This window comes from Corvus cornix, chromosome 3 (genome assembly GCF_000738735.6).
Source record: "Corvus cornix cornix isolate S_Up_H32 chromosome 3, ASM73873v5, whole genome shotgun sequence".
Lineage (NCBI taxonomy): Eukaryota > Metazoa > Chordata > Aves > Passeriformes > Corvidae > Corvus > Corvus cornix.
This window is the reverse complement of record NC_047056.1, coordinates 1,588,598-1,604,054: the sequence shown is the minus strand read 5'-3', so window position 1 is coordinate 1,604,054 and position 15,457 is coordinate 1,588,598. Positions and strand designations below refer to the sequence as shown.

The 15,457-nt window shown below is 40.6% G+C and overlaps 1 protein-coding gene across 1 annotated transcript in view; it reads left to right on the top strand.

Moving 5' to 3' along the window:
* PSME4 (proteasome activator subunit 4) overlaps window positions 1-15,457 on the top strand; it is a 43,996-nt gene that overhangs the window by 9,292 nt on the left and 19,247 nt on the right. Inside the window, exons 4-19 of the mRNA XM_039569120.1 lie at window positions 1,741-1,785; window positions 2,425-2,574; window positions 3,280-3,343; window positions 5,520-5,594; window positions 5,712-5,834; window positions 6,246-6,338; window positions 7,280-7,545; window positions 9,026-9,212; window positions 9,865-9,954; window positions 10,912-10,976; window positions 11,074-11,224; window positions 12,376-12,474; window positions 12,832-12,901; window positions 13,316-13,383; window positions 13,892-14,107; window positions 15,257-15,414. Coding sequence (XP_039425054.1) covers window positions 1,741-1,785; window positions 2,425-2,574; window positions 3,280-3,343; window positions 5,520-5,594; window positions 5,712-5,834; window positions 6,246-6,338; window positions 7,280-7,545; window positions 9,026-9,212; window positions 9,865-9,954; window positions 10,912-10,976; window positions 11,074-11,224; window positions 12,376-12,474; window positions 12,832-12,901; window positions 13,316-13,383; window positions 13,892-14,107; window positions 15,257-15,414 — 1,920 coding nt within the window. The remainder of the gene's footprint in view (window positions 1-1,740; window positions 1,786-2,424; window positions 2,575-3,279; window positions 3,344-5,519; window positions 5,595-5,711; window positions 5,835-6,245; window positions 6,339-7,279; window positions 7,546-9,025; window positions 9,213-9,864; window positions 9,955-10,911; window positions 10,977-11,073; window positions 11,225-12,375; window positions 12,475-12,831; window positions 12,902-13,315; window positions 13,384-13,891; window positions 14,108-15,256; window positions 15,415-15,457) is intronic.

Here is a 15,457-nt window from a genome sequence, read left to right as displayed (position 1 = left end):
TGGGCTGTACCTGAACACTCTCTTGGATGGAAGTTCCTTGGATACAAAATTGTCTTACTGGTTTTTTTTGTTTTCTGGCTTCCTAAATTTGTGATCATAAGAAAGGAGGGAACATCCTAATCTTTCTCCTTTGCTCTCTCACACTGACAGATGCTGAGATCTGACTGAAAACTTGTTAATTTTAAAAATATGTTGATCTCTGGCCTCAGTGTTTGTTAAAATTCCTGTCCTTCAGGTTTTCCTTAGTGAGAGCTGACTTGAGTGGAGTGATAGTCTGGGGAGAGCTTGTTTGTTTTTGTCACACAAACATTTATCATGTGAATTTTTAATGTTCTTAAGGAATGTTGCTTGTTCGTGCTTTATTTATCTGCTCTAGGAACAACCATTATCTTTTTTCTAATTCCTTCAAGGACAATATTCACTTGAGCCCAGGATCTTCCTGTGCTTCCTGCAGAGTTTGATTTTATTTTCATTTAATGACTGGTTGGCCTTTCCTCTCCATATCTTAGAGTCAGTCAGCTCAAAATTTTCTTTCTGGGAGAGGCCCCGAGTTGCCTTTGTCACTGTTGCATAAAATATACATAATTTTGCATCTTCTAGAGCACTGCTTGACCGAAGCAGTGCTCTGAGGGCTGGGTGGGCTTTTGCTGGCTTGCTTTGAGTGTTGAAGGGAATTAGTGATTTATCCACTTTTTATTTCTCCTGGCTGTATGGGATCAGTTTATTTTGTGTAGGGCTGGAGAGACAATAGTACATGTTCAGTATTTGTGTGTCTCAAAATTAATTGATCTTGGTAAAATTCTAAAGATGATACATTTGCATCATTTTTTCTGAGCAGAAAAGCATTTTTTAATGTTAGTTTGGGATGGTGAATGAAAGGGTGCAATATTTCTATTTCTACAGAAAGCATATCTAAAAGATGTAAGAATTTGTTCTGCCAGAACTTTTTTTTTCCATTCAGGGGATGTTTTTGGGTAAAAGTGCAAGCTAGTCTTGAGGTGGTTGTGTAATAAATGGAAGGTTTGAAGAACGTGACAATTTACTACCTTTGTGCTTGCGTTGGTTGATCACTCCCTGCTCCCTCTCCCTTTTATTCTTTGAGTTTATTCTGAGATTTAGTCTTTTTTAAAGTGGTTTGATGGCATCCTGTGACAATAGGTGTTGAAATGATTTCTCAAATAAGTGTTCTTGCTGTGGATGAAAGCACTTTTAAAATCAGCTGTTACTTGGAAGGTCCCTAATGAGATAACCCTTGATTTGCAGGTAGTTCATGTCTTCTTAGAATCACTGGACAAAACCCCAAACCACATTGAAAAGGACAAATACGGTGTTTGGAGCCTAAAACCAACGAGTTGCCTTTATTTATCTTACAAATATTCATGAAGTCCACAAACTCATTTTTCTATGTGTTTTCATGTCCCCCAGAAGTCACTTTGCTGGTTGTTCGTGGATAAAATGCAGGATGTCACTTCTATGAAATGATACTAATTCTTCACTTAAATGCAGGAAATACAAGAGTAGTATATGAAAAATAGGACCAGGAGTTGAGCAGAGCAATTTTAATCGTTACATTAAGTCTGTGGAGAAGGCAATTAGCTAATGCATGTTCACAGAAGACATCTAATTGCACCAACATTATCTTAGGCTCTGGAGGGAAAGGTCAGCAAATGGTTGTTTATTTTACGCTGTCTCTGAAATGTAGTAATACATTATTTCTAACATTTCCTTTTCTCATTTCAGTTCTGTAGAAAGTGTTCTGAAAACACTCGTGAAGAGCTGCAGACCGTAAGTGTTTCTTTCATGATTTTTTTTTGGTATCTTTAATATTAATTTAGGAAGCAGGGGAGGAAGTGTTTAAAAGACCCCACTCTACCTGTCATTGCTTGGCTGATGTTTAAAAGTTTGGGTTGGAGGGTAGAGACTTTTCTGGGTTTTATTTTTCCTTTTTAACAGCCTTGGTTGCAATAATTCTGTTGTATAAAAAAATGTATCTAATATGCATTTTAAGTACTGCATTGCATGCTTACTTAGTGAGTTTTAAAAGAAATTAAATCACCAGCATTCCTGTAATGTTTCTATAAATGATCCTTCTGCCTGAAGTGATAAATTTTTTTTATGTCGCATCAAAAGTGAGTAATAGTTGTTTGATTTGGACCAGCCTTCTCAGTGAAATGGTTTTGCATTGTACCGATTTCTTCTCTGGTTCAACAAGACAAGAGTATTTTTAATTGGTGGTCTTAAAATGATGTACCACAATGGCCTTGATTTACCTCTGTTTTGTGAAGGTTTCTGGAGGCCTATTGCCCCTGGGCACACGACTTTACTCTAAAATGACATATTAGTAGCTAGCTTGCAATATGCTTAAAGTAAGAGCCAAACTTTAAAGCCAGGTCTGTGTATATTCAGTGGTTTCCTTGTTTTCAGGTATTTCCCAGAAGACGCCACTGGGGAAATGCTGGATGAGTGGAGGCCTTTGATGTGTCCCTTTGATGTGACCATGCAGAAGGCCATTACCTACTTTGAGCTCTTCCTGCCCACCACCCTTCCCCCTGAACTCCACCACAAGGGTTTCAAGTAGGTGTCACTGAAGAGTGCTCTGTTCCAAATGCAAGGAATCATCTTCTACAGGATGATTTGAAGTCACTGGTGGCTTTCAGCAGCTTTTTTGGCAGGAGTTCAAGGCAGAAACACTGCCAACCAGCTTCTTTTGTAAAAGTAACTTGCAGGAATCTTAGTCCTTCTTCCTTACTGAGTTCTGCCTTCTCTAGAGTAAAGCACGCAGCAAATCAAACTAAATTGAATTAAATGTAGTTCATAAAGGTGAATTTGAGTCAGGGACTGGTGTGGAGCATTTGCATCCTTGCCCTCAAGTGAATTCAGAGAAGGAGCTAATGACAGCTGTGACCACTGGTCAAAAGGGACAAATCTCACAGTGCAAGGCAGAGGAAAATGAAGTGTGATGTGTTTTTATCTGGTTTACCTGTGTTGGGATGGCAGAGCTGAGGTAGATAAGGAAACTCCTGGGAGACAGTTGTGTGAAAGGGGGATCAAAAAAGAGTCAGAGGAGAAATAAAGAAAAAAAGCAAGGACTGAAAGTCAGATTTGGGAATATGCTCTGGGAGGCAAATTCATAAAAGCATGTCCGTGTTGATCCTTGTTCTTGCTGAATTAATTGAGGGACAGGTGAATTCTGCAACCACCTGGCAAAGTGAGGGATAAATATTCAGTGAGGGAGCTGCTTTCTCAGTGTTAAATTATTTTGCTTCTGTTTTCTTTCAGGCTTTGGTTTGATGAATTTATAGGCCTTTGGGTGTCAGTTCAAAATCTTCCCCAGTGGGAAGGGGTAAGTATTTGCTTTTCACCTACACTAGAAGAAATCTTCATTTAAATATTCCTGCAATGTGCTTGCAAGGAATTGAAGCCATACAGTGATACAATGAGGTTTTTTCCCTTCTGCTTTAACTAGTACAAGAAAGCAGAGACAATAATTTCATTATTGTTAGCAAGCAATTACTGTCTGAATAAATGAGACTGCAGTTGTGCTTGGTGAACATTGTCTAATGGCCAGCTCAGGCAGCTTTTCATTCCAGCCTTGGGAATGCTGGCATTTTCCAGACTGCCTGCTAATACATAGAATTATGCAAAGTGTAGTTGTGATTTCTAGAAATTACACTTCTGTCCTGTCTTTTAACACATCTTGGATGGTCCCTGATTTTGAGTGGTGACGTTTTGCCTTCACTGCAGTGAGCTGCTGTCATTTTTGAGATACAGCAAAGAACCTGTACTCCCTTTGGCCAAAAATTGCCTTGGGCTGTATCTTTCTAGCAAACAGTCTGCTCTGTACCTGTGTGCCCCTGGTGCACATCCCATGTGAGGAGATCCAAAGCTGGGAAATGAAGACCTCCCTCTGGAGGCAGCCCCAGCAGCAGCTTAGGTGCTGTTGGTGTCAGCTGAGCTGTGCCTTGGCTTTGCTGCAGTGAAACTTGGCCTATCCCCAGGTTTTTTTCCCTGCTCGGTATGAACATAAGCTCATTGGCCATCTGGCTCCTTTCACTAATCTCCTGCCTGGATACACAAGGAGAACTTCTCCGTGTCTGAGGAGAAAGCTGATTTCCAAACCTCTGTGGTCACACATTCCATGGCTCTTCCTGCCTTCCATCACAAATCCAGGGAGGCAGCCTTGGGCCCAGCACTTGGCAATTGTCCAGATTGGAACACTGGTGATGCCAAAGCTGGTTTTGAGATTCTGTGTTCACTTTTGTGTTTTCCTGATGGCTTCCCCGCTCCCCCCAAAAAATTGTAATTCTGTCTATTCCTTCTGACAGCACTGTGACAGCCTGCACTTGAGTATCATGATTTAGTTTGTTTCTGTCAAACTGTGTAACAAATAATCATCAGCACTCTTTCACAAGTTATCTCTGATATTTTCTCCTCTTCCACTGTATTCTGACAGTTTGCTTGCTTTTTTTCCCCAAAGCTTTCACTTCTTGTTTGCTTTGCCAGGTCCATTCCATCAGGCTGGGATGCAGATAATTAGACACATGGGTTCTGACTCTGCAATCCAATTTAAGCTTCTGTGTGCTGCAAGCTTTTCCTGGGCTTGCTTTGGCAGGAATTAGACTTGCTGTTTGAAGGAGAGCTGTGGAATCAATTCCTTGTGTGCATTGTAAGGGTTTTTTTCACTGGGTATTTCCTTAGATCAAGTAAAAAAGGCAGATCATTAAAGAAAATGTAACCCTTGTCTTCAGGCTGTAATCTGATGTCCTGAATTGAACTTGGGGGTTTTCCAAAGCTGACATGTCCTTCAGCCTGAGAGGTGACCTGTTCCTCTGGGCTATCTGTCTCGGAATTTCAGGCCCTTCTTTTTGGCTTTGTCATTGCTTCTATCAGTATCTTGAAGCATCGAGAGCCTAGCAGGTCTTTCCTGATTTGGAGAAGCTCCTAAAAGCAGAGTTGGTGGGTGCTATGCTTTTCACATTCAGGATACAAGAGTGAGACGTCATCTCCTTTTTTTTTTTTTTTTTTTTTTTTTGTTCAGTCCTGATAACTCCCTTTCCTGAGGACATCTTCCAGTCCCCTTTTGGACTCCTGGGGCTGTCTTCTGGTGATGGAGTATCTAATTCTTCATGGGCAGTCACAGACTGCCCTCCCAGCTGACAGCTGATGCCTGTGACCTTTACAAGCCACTGATGTGTTTAAACCGAAGCACACAAATGTGACAGCCAGCAGCATGCACTGAGTAGGATGGATCTTGCAGGAGCTAATTGTCCTAAATAGCTAAATATTGGGAAAAGCTAGATGGATGAGTTGGTGGAATTTTCTTTGATGTCCCTGTATAAATGTTATTTTAGGCCAGTGAAACATGTCTTGGTGGTTCTGATGGAGTGAAATCTCCCTTCCCAAGTGCTTTACTGCCATGGGTAGCTTTTATCTTGTGTATGTGAAGTAGCTGGTGGGTTTTGCATCTTTTACTCTCAATATATTCTAATGAATATTCCCTTTTTTCTGGTTATTTTCAGCATTTAGTCAATCTTTTTGCTCGCTTGGCCACTGACAACATTGGGTACATAGACTGGGATCCATATGTACCAAAGGTAACAATGCTCATTTCATGACATCCCTTACTTATCTTGCTAGGCGGGTTTGGTTTTTTAAAACATCTTTGGATTTGAAAACTAACTTATGCCAGTGTTTGTTTTTCTTGTCATCAGATTTTTACTAGGATTTTGAGGAGTTTGAATCTGCCCGTGGGAAGCAATCAGGTGGTTGTTCCAAGATTCTTAACAAATGCTTACGACGTAGGACATGCAGTCATGTGGATCACAGCCATGATGGTGAGCAGCTACTTCATAAAATGAAACAAAAGCTAATGCAAAGCTTGAAACATGTATTTAAGATGAGTATTTGTTCTGCCGAGCTCACTGCAGAAGTGTGGTTTTAGGCTTTCTTTTTTCCAAATTATGTTTTCAAGTCCATCCTTCTACTGTCAGTGTGGAACAGGGCTGGAAAGGTTTGTTTCACAGCTGCTGCCTGTGGCATTTTGGAAAGGAACAGGCACCTGTTTTAGTGTGAGCCTCAGCAGATGGGATGGAGAGAACTTGCTCTTAGTGCTGAGCTGGGGGTGGGATGTGATTTGCTGCTTTGAGGTCTTGCTGTGGGGAGAACAAACCTGTGCCTCATGCTGCTGTTACCTGTTCATTTTATCTTGGCCTGTGTGATGAAATTCTGTGGTTTCTCTGTTTCAGGGTGGACCAAGTAAGCTGGTGCAGAAGCACTTGTCTGGCTTGTTCAACAGCATTGCCTCTTTTTACCATCCCTCAAATAACGGGCGCTGGCTGGTGAGTTGAGTGGTTTGAGTGTCCAGACAAGAACTTGGGCTGGGATTTCAACCTTTCAACCTCGTGTGCTCCAGATTGTCTGTTGATCTGTGGTGCTTGCAGACTTGAATTATCATGGTCCATGATTGCACTGTCATTCAAACCATGCTCTTTATTTTCATGGCAGTGCAGAGGTCCAAAACAAGACATCTAAGTCTGATATAGCCAGGAAAAAGAAGTCAGCACTTGAAATGAGGGTGACACACACCATCAGTATTACCTGTGTGATGGAGGTTTTTTTTCTTACTGATCTACTGTCTCCAAGTTATCAAAATCTAGGATGGGCCTTGGAGCAGCCTGGTCTTGTGGAAGGTGTCCCTGCCCGTGGCAGGGGGTTGGAACTGGATGAGCTTTGAGGTCCCTTCCCACCCAATCCATTCTATGATTCTATTAAACAAAGCAAACAGGATTTTTACTGCATTGTCTAGTTTGAAGCATAACATTTAGATGGTGTAACTAGTGGAATCTTCTGTTAAAGAATGTGAGAATCTCCCTGGGACAGCTGATGGGAAATAGAGATTAAAACAGCAAGGCTGGTCACAGCAGTGCCAAGGGAGCTGGCTTGTTCTTGAGTAGGGTGTTTGCTTACACTGAAGGTACAGAGAATGCTCCCAAAGATGGCCTAATTACTGGTTAATAATCTTGATTCCTGACTGTATAATTTTTATGTGATTTTCATGACTTCTGAAATCATGCGACAGTGCTGGCAGCACAATTACTGGTATTTTGGGAAATGAAGTTTAGCAATAAATCGTGAATGCTGTATTTTAGAGCTCTTCCGAGTTTTCCTTTATTGTGGTTGTGTAATCCCAAGATCTTGCCTTAAAATTTTTTGTTGTGCCCTGAGCAGCCAGGTTGTGCTGCTGCCATGCCACTGACCAGCGTTTCTGGTCTATTCCCAGAACAAACTGATGAAGCTGCTCCAGAGGTTGCCCAGTGGTGTTGTGAGGAGGCTGCACCGTGAGCGCTACAAGAAGGTGACCTGGTTAACTCCTGTCCCTGAGAGCCACAAACTCACGGACCAGGATGTGACAGACTTTGTGCAGTGCATCATCCAGCCTGTTCTCCTGGCAATGTTCAGCAAAACCGGAAGCCTGGAGGCTGCCCAAGCCCTGCAGAACCTTGCACTGATGCGTCCTGAATTAGTAATTCCACCTGTACTTGAGAAGTAAGTTTTGCAGGAACGTTGCAACTTCGTGTGCCCTTCCCAAGAAATAAATAGGAAAAGCAGTCGTATTAAATAATAAACTAATTGCTTGCTGTGAGCGAATACCTGCAGTGAGAGGAGCTGCTGATACACCCTCCTGAGCAGTCATCTCAGAACTGGGAGCAAGGGAGGACTCAATTTTTTATTTTAATTCATTTGATTTGTTTTGTTGTTTGCTGTTTGGTTTTTCTGATCACCTGGCAAGTGGAATAGTTCTGGGAGCTGTTGGCAGCTCGTGTGCTTTAGGGTAGGCAGTCCTCAGGTGGCTTGCATTTCTGGGAGCATTTTGTATCAGATAGTGGGTGGATCAGTTGAAAAAGCAACTTTGCATCCTTTATTCATAAGCCACCTGGTAGGTTCCAGATACACGGGATGCTTGTGTAGCAATAAGGATATGTTTTACATTTCTGTTTGGTTCCGAGCATGTTGCAGGTTGTTTAAAATCACTGGCATTGCTGACTTTGTAGTTGCCAGACTGTGTGCCTCTGTGAAATACTTGGTTTGTGCTATTTTTAATGCCTTAGTGCCTGAAATTGCCAAAGAAAAATGTTGCTCCTTCCTTCTCCACTGAAAGCTTTCCTCCTAGCCCCCATCCATGTTCCCTATGCAGTCTTTTGTATTTTAACAGAACAGCAGAGGAATGAGTTTGATTGAAGAGCCCTTCCCGTGTTCCACACCACCCTTACTCAACTGTTTGTAAAAACTTGATAAATCTGCTCTTTTACAAAACATCCCAAGCCCAGCAGTTCCAAGCAGGACAGCAGTGCTGAGTAGGGCTGCCCTTTCTTTTTGAGAGCAGACCCAACATCTGCTCTGTAGTTCAAACTATCCCTGGAATGTTTGCCTTGGCTGCAGTTCCAGATTATTTGGGTGTGCTGTGCTCTGGGTGACGGAGGGCAGTGGTAGCAGTGTGACTCCTCTCTGAACTGGAGGCTGTTGGTAACAACAGGAAGTGTTGCTATGCAGTTTGCTTAAAAAGTATTAATTTTTAAAAAAAAAAGGTTTAAAAATCACAGTAACTTCCCGGGTTTTGATAAAGAGGTCTGGACTTTGTAGTAATATGAAGAGATCCCTTCTCGATTTAGAGGCAGCCAAGGCACGTTCTCGTGTTTGCCACAAGAACCCTACAGCTGGCATTGCCTCAAAGTCCAAACAGGGAAATCGTGGTAGCTTTGGATGCAGGAGCAGTTGTTAGTTCCTGTGCTGCAGCTGCTTGGAAGGTCTTTAATCTTGAACTGGTGGTGGATAGCACTGATCCAATGGAAGGAACATTGTAACAAAACAGTGTTAAATCCATTGGAAAATGATGAGAAAACAATTTTGGAAACATTAAAATGTTTTCTTCTTCAATGCAGAAAATAGCGTGTGCAGTCCACTTCTATTGTCTTTGAAGGCTTTAGAAACATTACTGTTGCCAATCTGACCGCCTCCCATTTTGCAGAACATATCCTGCACTTGAGACCCTGACAGAGCCTCATCAGCTCACAGCCACCCTGAGCTGTGTCATTGGAGTAGCTCGGAGCCTGGTGTCCGGGGGGAAGTGGTTTCCTGAGGGTCCCACACACATGCTACCTCTGCTGATGAGAGCCTTGCCTGGGGTGGACCCAAATGACTTCAGCAAATGCATGGTGAGTGTACAAATATTGCCTTTTTTTAGGAGATAACCAGCCAACTAGCTAATACTGTATTTTATATAGAAATATTTTCATATTTCTGTGTAAGCAGGTAACTCCCATGCCCAGAATTTATCAGTCTTTTTTTCTGCACAATTTTATTCAAAAAAATTTAATATTACAAGCCTCTTTGGCTCATTGAAGAGTGCAGAGTGCTTGTGAGAAGGATTGTACTGACTTTTTGGGCAGCTCTGAAAAACAAGATTAAACAGCTGCTTCCCAGCTCCTAGCAAATATTCCTGGTCTTTTAAGATCAAAAGGAAGCTCTTTATCCCTAGGTTTTCATTATATTAAATTATAAAAAGTCTGTATTTTCAGAAATTCATATTAATGGACTTAATGTAAATATTGGGGTTTTGTAACTTTAAAGTTCAGCACAAAATAATGGCTACGTTACTTAGAAAATTGAGACTATTTTTACAGTGCTGCCTGTTTAATTTTATATATAAAATCTGAAATACCTGTTGAAGTTTTAGGGTGGAAGAATAGAGCTCTGGATTTTTTTTTTTAGTATAATTTGCTTTAGGTCCCATACCTTAACTGGAAAAGCTTTTTAATGTGTAGATAGAGTAACACTCATTAAAGAGCTATTTGTACCTCTCAACAGATTACATTCCAGTTCATTGCAACATTTTCTACTCTGGTGCCTTTAGTAGATTGTTCATCTGTATTGCAAGAAAGAGATGATCTTTCAGAGGTAAGAGTGCTGGGTTGGTATAAAAACAGAGCTGTAACTTAGTTTTCAGTTTAATTTCTAGCAGCGTATGCACAGATATTAATTCTGTTTGTTTCTATCAGTGGAGCTGACACCAGTGTGCAAATTGGCTTTAGCAATGCTTCTTCGTCACAGCTTGTTGTAGAGAGTGTTAAATTCAGGCAGTTTAATGTTTTTATGTCAAAACTAAATTGCTCAGGGCCCTGTGTGGTGTCATTTGACTTGGAGCTTTCCCTGCCTTGAGGAGGAGGTTTGTCTGTGTAGTTATTTTAAATAGTGCATTCGATTTTTTTCCCGTTTTTCAGGGCTGTTTTCTTCCTAAATAAACCCCTGCTCCTCTTTTAAGTCCTGCTTCCCTTCCCTGATTGAGATTCTTTTGCTTTCCCTCCAGATACTTGTTAATCTCCTCTAGTCAAGAGATAGTAACAGCATTAGACAGTGAGTCTTATCTCCCTTATCACCACACCTCTTTGCTCCTGGGACACTTTGTAGCTCAGAGAGCCACAGGTTGCCCAAATTAAAAGGTGAATTTCATTGTCCCAGAGCTGCAGCACTCAAAAATGAAGAGGAGTTTGTACAGTGAATATTTACTGTCAATATCTGCCAGGAGAGAGAGGTCTGGCAGCACTCCTGGCACTTGCTCACCTCCTGCTACAAAGGAGGATCAGTGGTGAGGCCAAAGGTTGTATCCATGGAGGCAGACCTGATTTCACCAGAGGGGTTATTTGGATACACATCCAGGCAGGAAACTGGGACAGGACAGTGTCAGGAACATGTAATAACTGTTTCATGGAGCAGTTGAGTCTGTATGGTGGGAAATGCACTGGAGGATGTTTTCACTTGGACATTGGAAGTAGTTGATCTAGGAAATTAACTTTCTATTATGTTTCCTTAATAAAAGCCAACCTTGTGTGTTTCCTTCATGTTGGAAAACTGTAGGTGGAAAGAGAATTGTGCTCTGCATCTGCTGAATTTGAGGATTTTGTGCTGCAGTTTATGGATAGGTGAGTGAGCTAAGGATAGGGGGAAGCTTGGCATTAAGAACTTCATAAAACTTTCCCATTTCACTTACTAACCCTACCATTTCATTTATTTGTGTAGATGTTTTGGACTTATAGAGAGCAGCACATTAGAACAAACCAGAGAGGAGACTGAAACAGAAAAAATGACTCATTTGGAGAGTCTGGTGGAACTGGGTCTCTCTTCTACTTTCAGTACAATCCTTACCCAGTGTTCAAAGGATATCTTTAAGGTATGTAGAACGTGGACTTTTCATCTCTTTTAGGAAATTTAATTTTGTGTTGGCAACAACTGGTGCATTCAAATTCTTCCTTCCCTCATGAATGTGAACTTCCACATTTAACCAAGGAAAGGGCTGAGGGGGGAGGTTGACTTCATGGCAGTTTGGTTTATGATTTTATCCCACTCACTACAGAGCTCTCCTGCAAACTGATGATAAACACAAGGAGAAATCATTCCAACAGTTTATTTTATCCCTGTATCAGTTTAGGTTGTGGATTTTCATGTCTTGGTGGCAATGCTGTCCCACCCAAGCCTCTGCTTTCCTTTTCTCTCCATCTCCCTGCCATTTCTTCACCTGGGTCAGAGAGGCTGTTCAAGGAGCTGCATGGTTAATGGGATCAGAAAAATTACCTGGATTAAAATAACTCAGAGGGAGAGGGTGGAGAATCCGGGTTATTACGTGGACAGCTTCTTTCCTTGTAGGTTGGGTTAGCACATTTCTATCTGTTTAAATATATATATATTTGGAGATGCCAGGTTTTGTACATTTTGAACATTGGCACTTTGGTGTGATTTTTGTTTGGAATCTTTTGGTAAATACAAGCCTTAAGTTAATTCTTTGTTGTCATTAAGTATTTAATTTGTATTTTTCCTGTTTGTCCATTATTCAAGTATTCATGAGATTTACATTTTATATAGTTCACCTTGCCTTGGCAAAGCATTGGATGGAAATAATCTGCTTTTAAATACACTGGCTACTTAAATTGTTGCTACTTAATTCCCTGATTATGCCTTAACTAAGGGATGTCTTGGCTTTCCTTCACTGTAACATGTGAAATAATTTTTCCTGTCATCAGCCTGTGACTTATTCCTGGAAAACGTTTTCTGTGTAGTTTCTCAGAATCGCCCTAAACTTCTATTAGTCATCAAGAGTTATCCACCTCCTCTCTTCCCAAAGGGAACATTTCAGGCTTTCCACAGAGCTGCTTTCTCCGTCTCTACGCTGATTTTCTTTTTCATGTGAATTGTTGTGGGTTTCTGGTTTAAAAGAATGCAGGGTTATGTAGAGATACTGCCTTCTGTGTAATATCAAATATTTTGGGATACCTAATTTGCTTTTTTCTTTAAAAGCAACCTCCATCTTTTTGTCCTGATTTTTAGGTTGCCTTGGAGAAGGTTTTTAACTTTGCTGTTTCAAATATATTTGAGACAAGAGTAGCTGGTCGAATGGTTGCCGATATGTGCCGAGCTGCAGTAAAAGTGAGAGAAAATGCTCTTAATTTCACTCCCTCTTTAGTTTAAAAAAGAAAAAAGCCAGTGCTGCTACTTTTTTCTGTGTAATATCTGTATTTTTTAATGTAAATACTGGTGGCTCTTAATATCATGTCTTCTAAAATTGGTGGGTTGCATATAGCAATATTTCAAGAGGTTAGTTCACTCAGTATTTGTCTTGCAGTTATGTTAAACTTAGGTTTTATTGACTGAGAGTCATGAAGTCAGGCTGACTCAGTGGATTGGAGTTGGGATGCAATCTGGTCTTAGGTATTTATCAGTGTGTGTGCTGAGTTCCCCAAGATATTTTGTTTTAAAATGGATTATTTCTGGTGCCGTTTGCAGTGCCGCCCTGAGGAGTCCTTGAAGCTGTTTGTACCACATTGCTGCAACGTCATAACTCACCTCACAGGCAGTAAGTTTCTAACATTTCCAGTGTTATTGGCTTGCTTTTGGGTTGATTTTTGTTAAACATTAAAATAATAACTAAAACTTCTGGGTGTTTTCCACAAGTTCATTTCAGCAATGGAAAGATGCATTACTTCAACTAAAAAATCCACACCAGCAGTTGTGTAATTTCAAGACCAAAATCTGTCAGGTTGCAAGACCACAATTACTTAAAAATGTGGCAGTTTGAAATGTCTCCAGACATTCATCAAATTCAGGATGGTACATTGGCTACAATGACTTCCAGTTGGACATGGGTGCAGTGTGAGTTGGGCGGTTGGGAGACAGATTTTGGGATGGAAGCACCTGGATTCTGATGGAGCTCATTTGGAAAACTTGACTGCAGTGGGGTTACAGCAGTGCTTATCCCTTGTTCCTCTAGATGATGATGTATTACATGATGAAGAACTAGATAAGGAGCTGCTCTGGAATCTTCAGCTTTTATCAGAGGTATTCCCAAAAACATTCTTCCCATGCTTGTGTGTCACTGCATCCTGTTTAATGCCCCTGAAAGGAGAAAAAAAATAAACTTCTATTAAAGCAAAGTAAATGTTGTATGAATGGCACTGCAGAGCTTCTGGTTTTTACCTGACTCTGAATGAGACATGAGTGGCTGCTGTTTGAAGCAGATAAACAGTGTTGCATGTGGAATGAATTAAAGTAATTATTGAGGGGGAGTGAAAGAAGAGGGATCAATGCAGGAAAAAACATAAGAAGCTTTTTGTAAATATGTTTTTAAATTAATTAAAGAAAATATAGGAGTATTGCTAGAAAATTTGGGATGGGGTCAAGCAGGTGGCGTCACGGAAACTTTTCCAGCAGCTGTGGAAGCAGCAGTTCACGTGCAACTTCAGTGGGAGCTGGAGAATGGATCCTGGCCCAGCTGGGCTGAGCAGTGTGACCCTGTCCAGCCCTGCAGGACCAAACTGATGTTTGCAATGTCTCTCTGTGCCCCCAGATCACTCGAGTGGATGGCAAGAAGCTGCTACTGTACAGGGAGCAGTTTGGGAAGATACTGCAGCGCACCCTACACTTAACCTGTAAGCAGGGTTACATTCTGTCTTGTAACCTACTGCACCATCTTCTTCGTTCTGCTACACTTATCTACCCCACAGAGTACTGCAGTGTGCCAGGTGGCTTTGACAAGCCTCTTTCTGAATACTTTCCTATCAAGGCAAGGATTTTCATTTATTTAGGATTAGAGGATTTGACTTTTTTTTTTTGGTTTCTTGGAAAAAAAACCCGTACGCTCTTAGGGTTTTATTTGGAGATCTCTGACCAGTGGTAGCAGCAATGGGAAGCGATGCTTTGGGCTTTGAAATGTAGAGCAAATGACGATTAATTTAAAGTATATTGATAGCCAAAAATGAATACTGACTGTTGTTGGAGTAGTTTTAGAGTTTTGAGTAGTTTTATATGACTTATTAGTGGTTTATGATGTGTGTTTTACCATGATTGCATGACACAGTAAGTTAATACACAGCAAGGATATGTGGTGTTTTACATGTCAGCCGAATAACAAATAATGATTCTCTCCTGAGCTTGAGATAAAATGAAAGCAGAACTGGCAATATTAAAAGTTACTGAAACTGTGAAAAGTCACGTGCTGCTCTGCTGTTAAGACTTTGACATCAATTTATCAATATTCCAGTTTAAAGGCAGCAATTTTCAGCTGGCCTGTTTCAATATACAACTGCATTTTGCTGAAAAGTGTTTTTATGTAATTCCCAACAGCAGATAATCTTGTTACTGAAAGCTAGTCCAGTTTTACAACTGATAGAAACATCCTGTTGGGCCAGTTAATCATTTAAAAAAACAAACAAAAATATCCCAAATGCCAAACACAAAAAAACCCCCAATGAAACAAACAAATCAACGGAACCCCCAAAAACAACAATCACGCAATTATTTTCAATTCCCCCTCTGAAACTGAAAACATTCACAATGACTTTCCTGTTCTCCATGGGAGTATCAAAAGTCTGAGTTGTGCTTAAGAATGTGTCTGAATTTATGTCCAGTCAAAGGAATAATTAAGTTATATTTCAATTAGACCAATTAGATTCAATTAAATCCTTTTCATTTTAGTGCTTACAGATATGTGTTATTTTCTGGGTATGTGTAGACATATATAGGATTGGAATGTCTGTTTGATTTTCTGATGGTGTTGTTTTTCCTCAAAATGTCAGGATAACTACGTTAATTTATAGCAGTAGTTAGTTCACATGTGTTTGGGTTTGGTTTTTTTTTTGTAATATTAAATACTATTTTTTTTAAACACAATTTAAATAGCTTGATTAATAAGAAACATCTTTATTTACTACAGGACTGGGGTAAACCAGGTGACCTGTGGAACTTGGATATCCAGTGGCATGTTCCTTCATCTGAGGAAATAAGCTTTGCTTTTTATTTGCTGGATACTTTCCTGCAGCCTGAGCTCACCAGGCTGGAGCTCTATGCACTTGGAGAGCTGGAAATGTCCAGGTAGGATGCAGAAGGTGTATTTTCCACTCACAGTAGTTAGTAA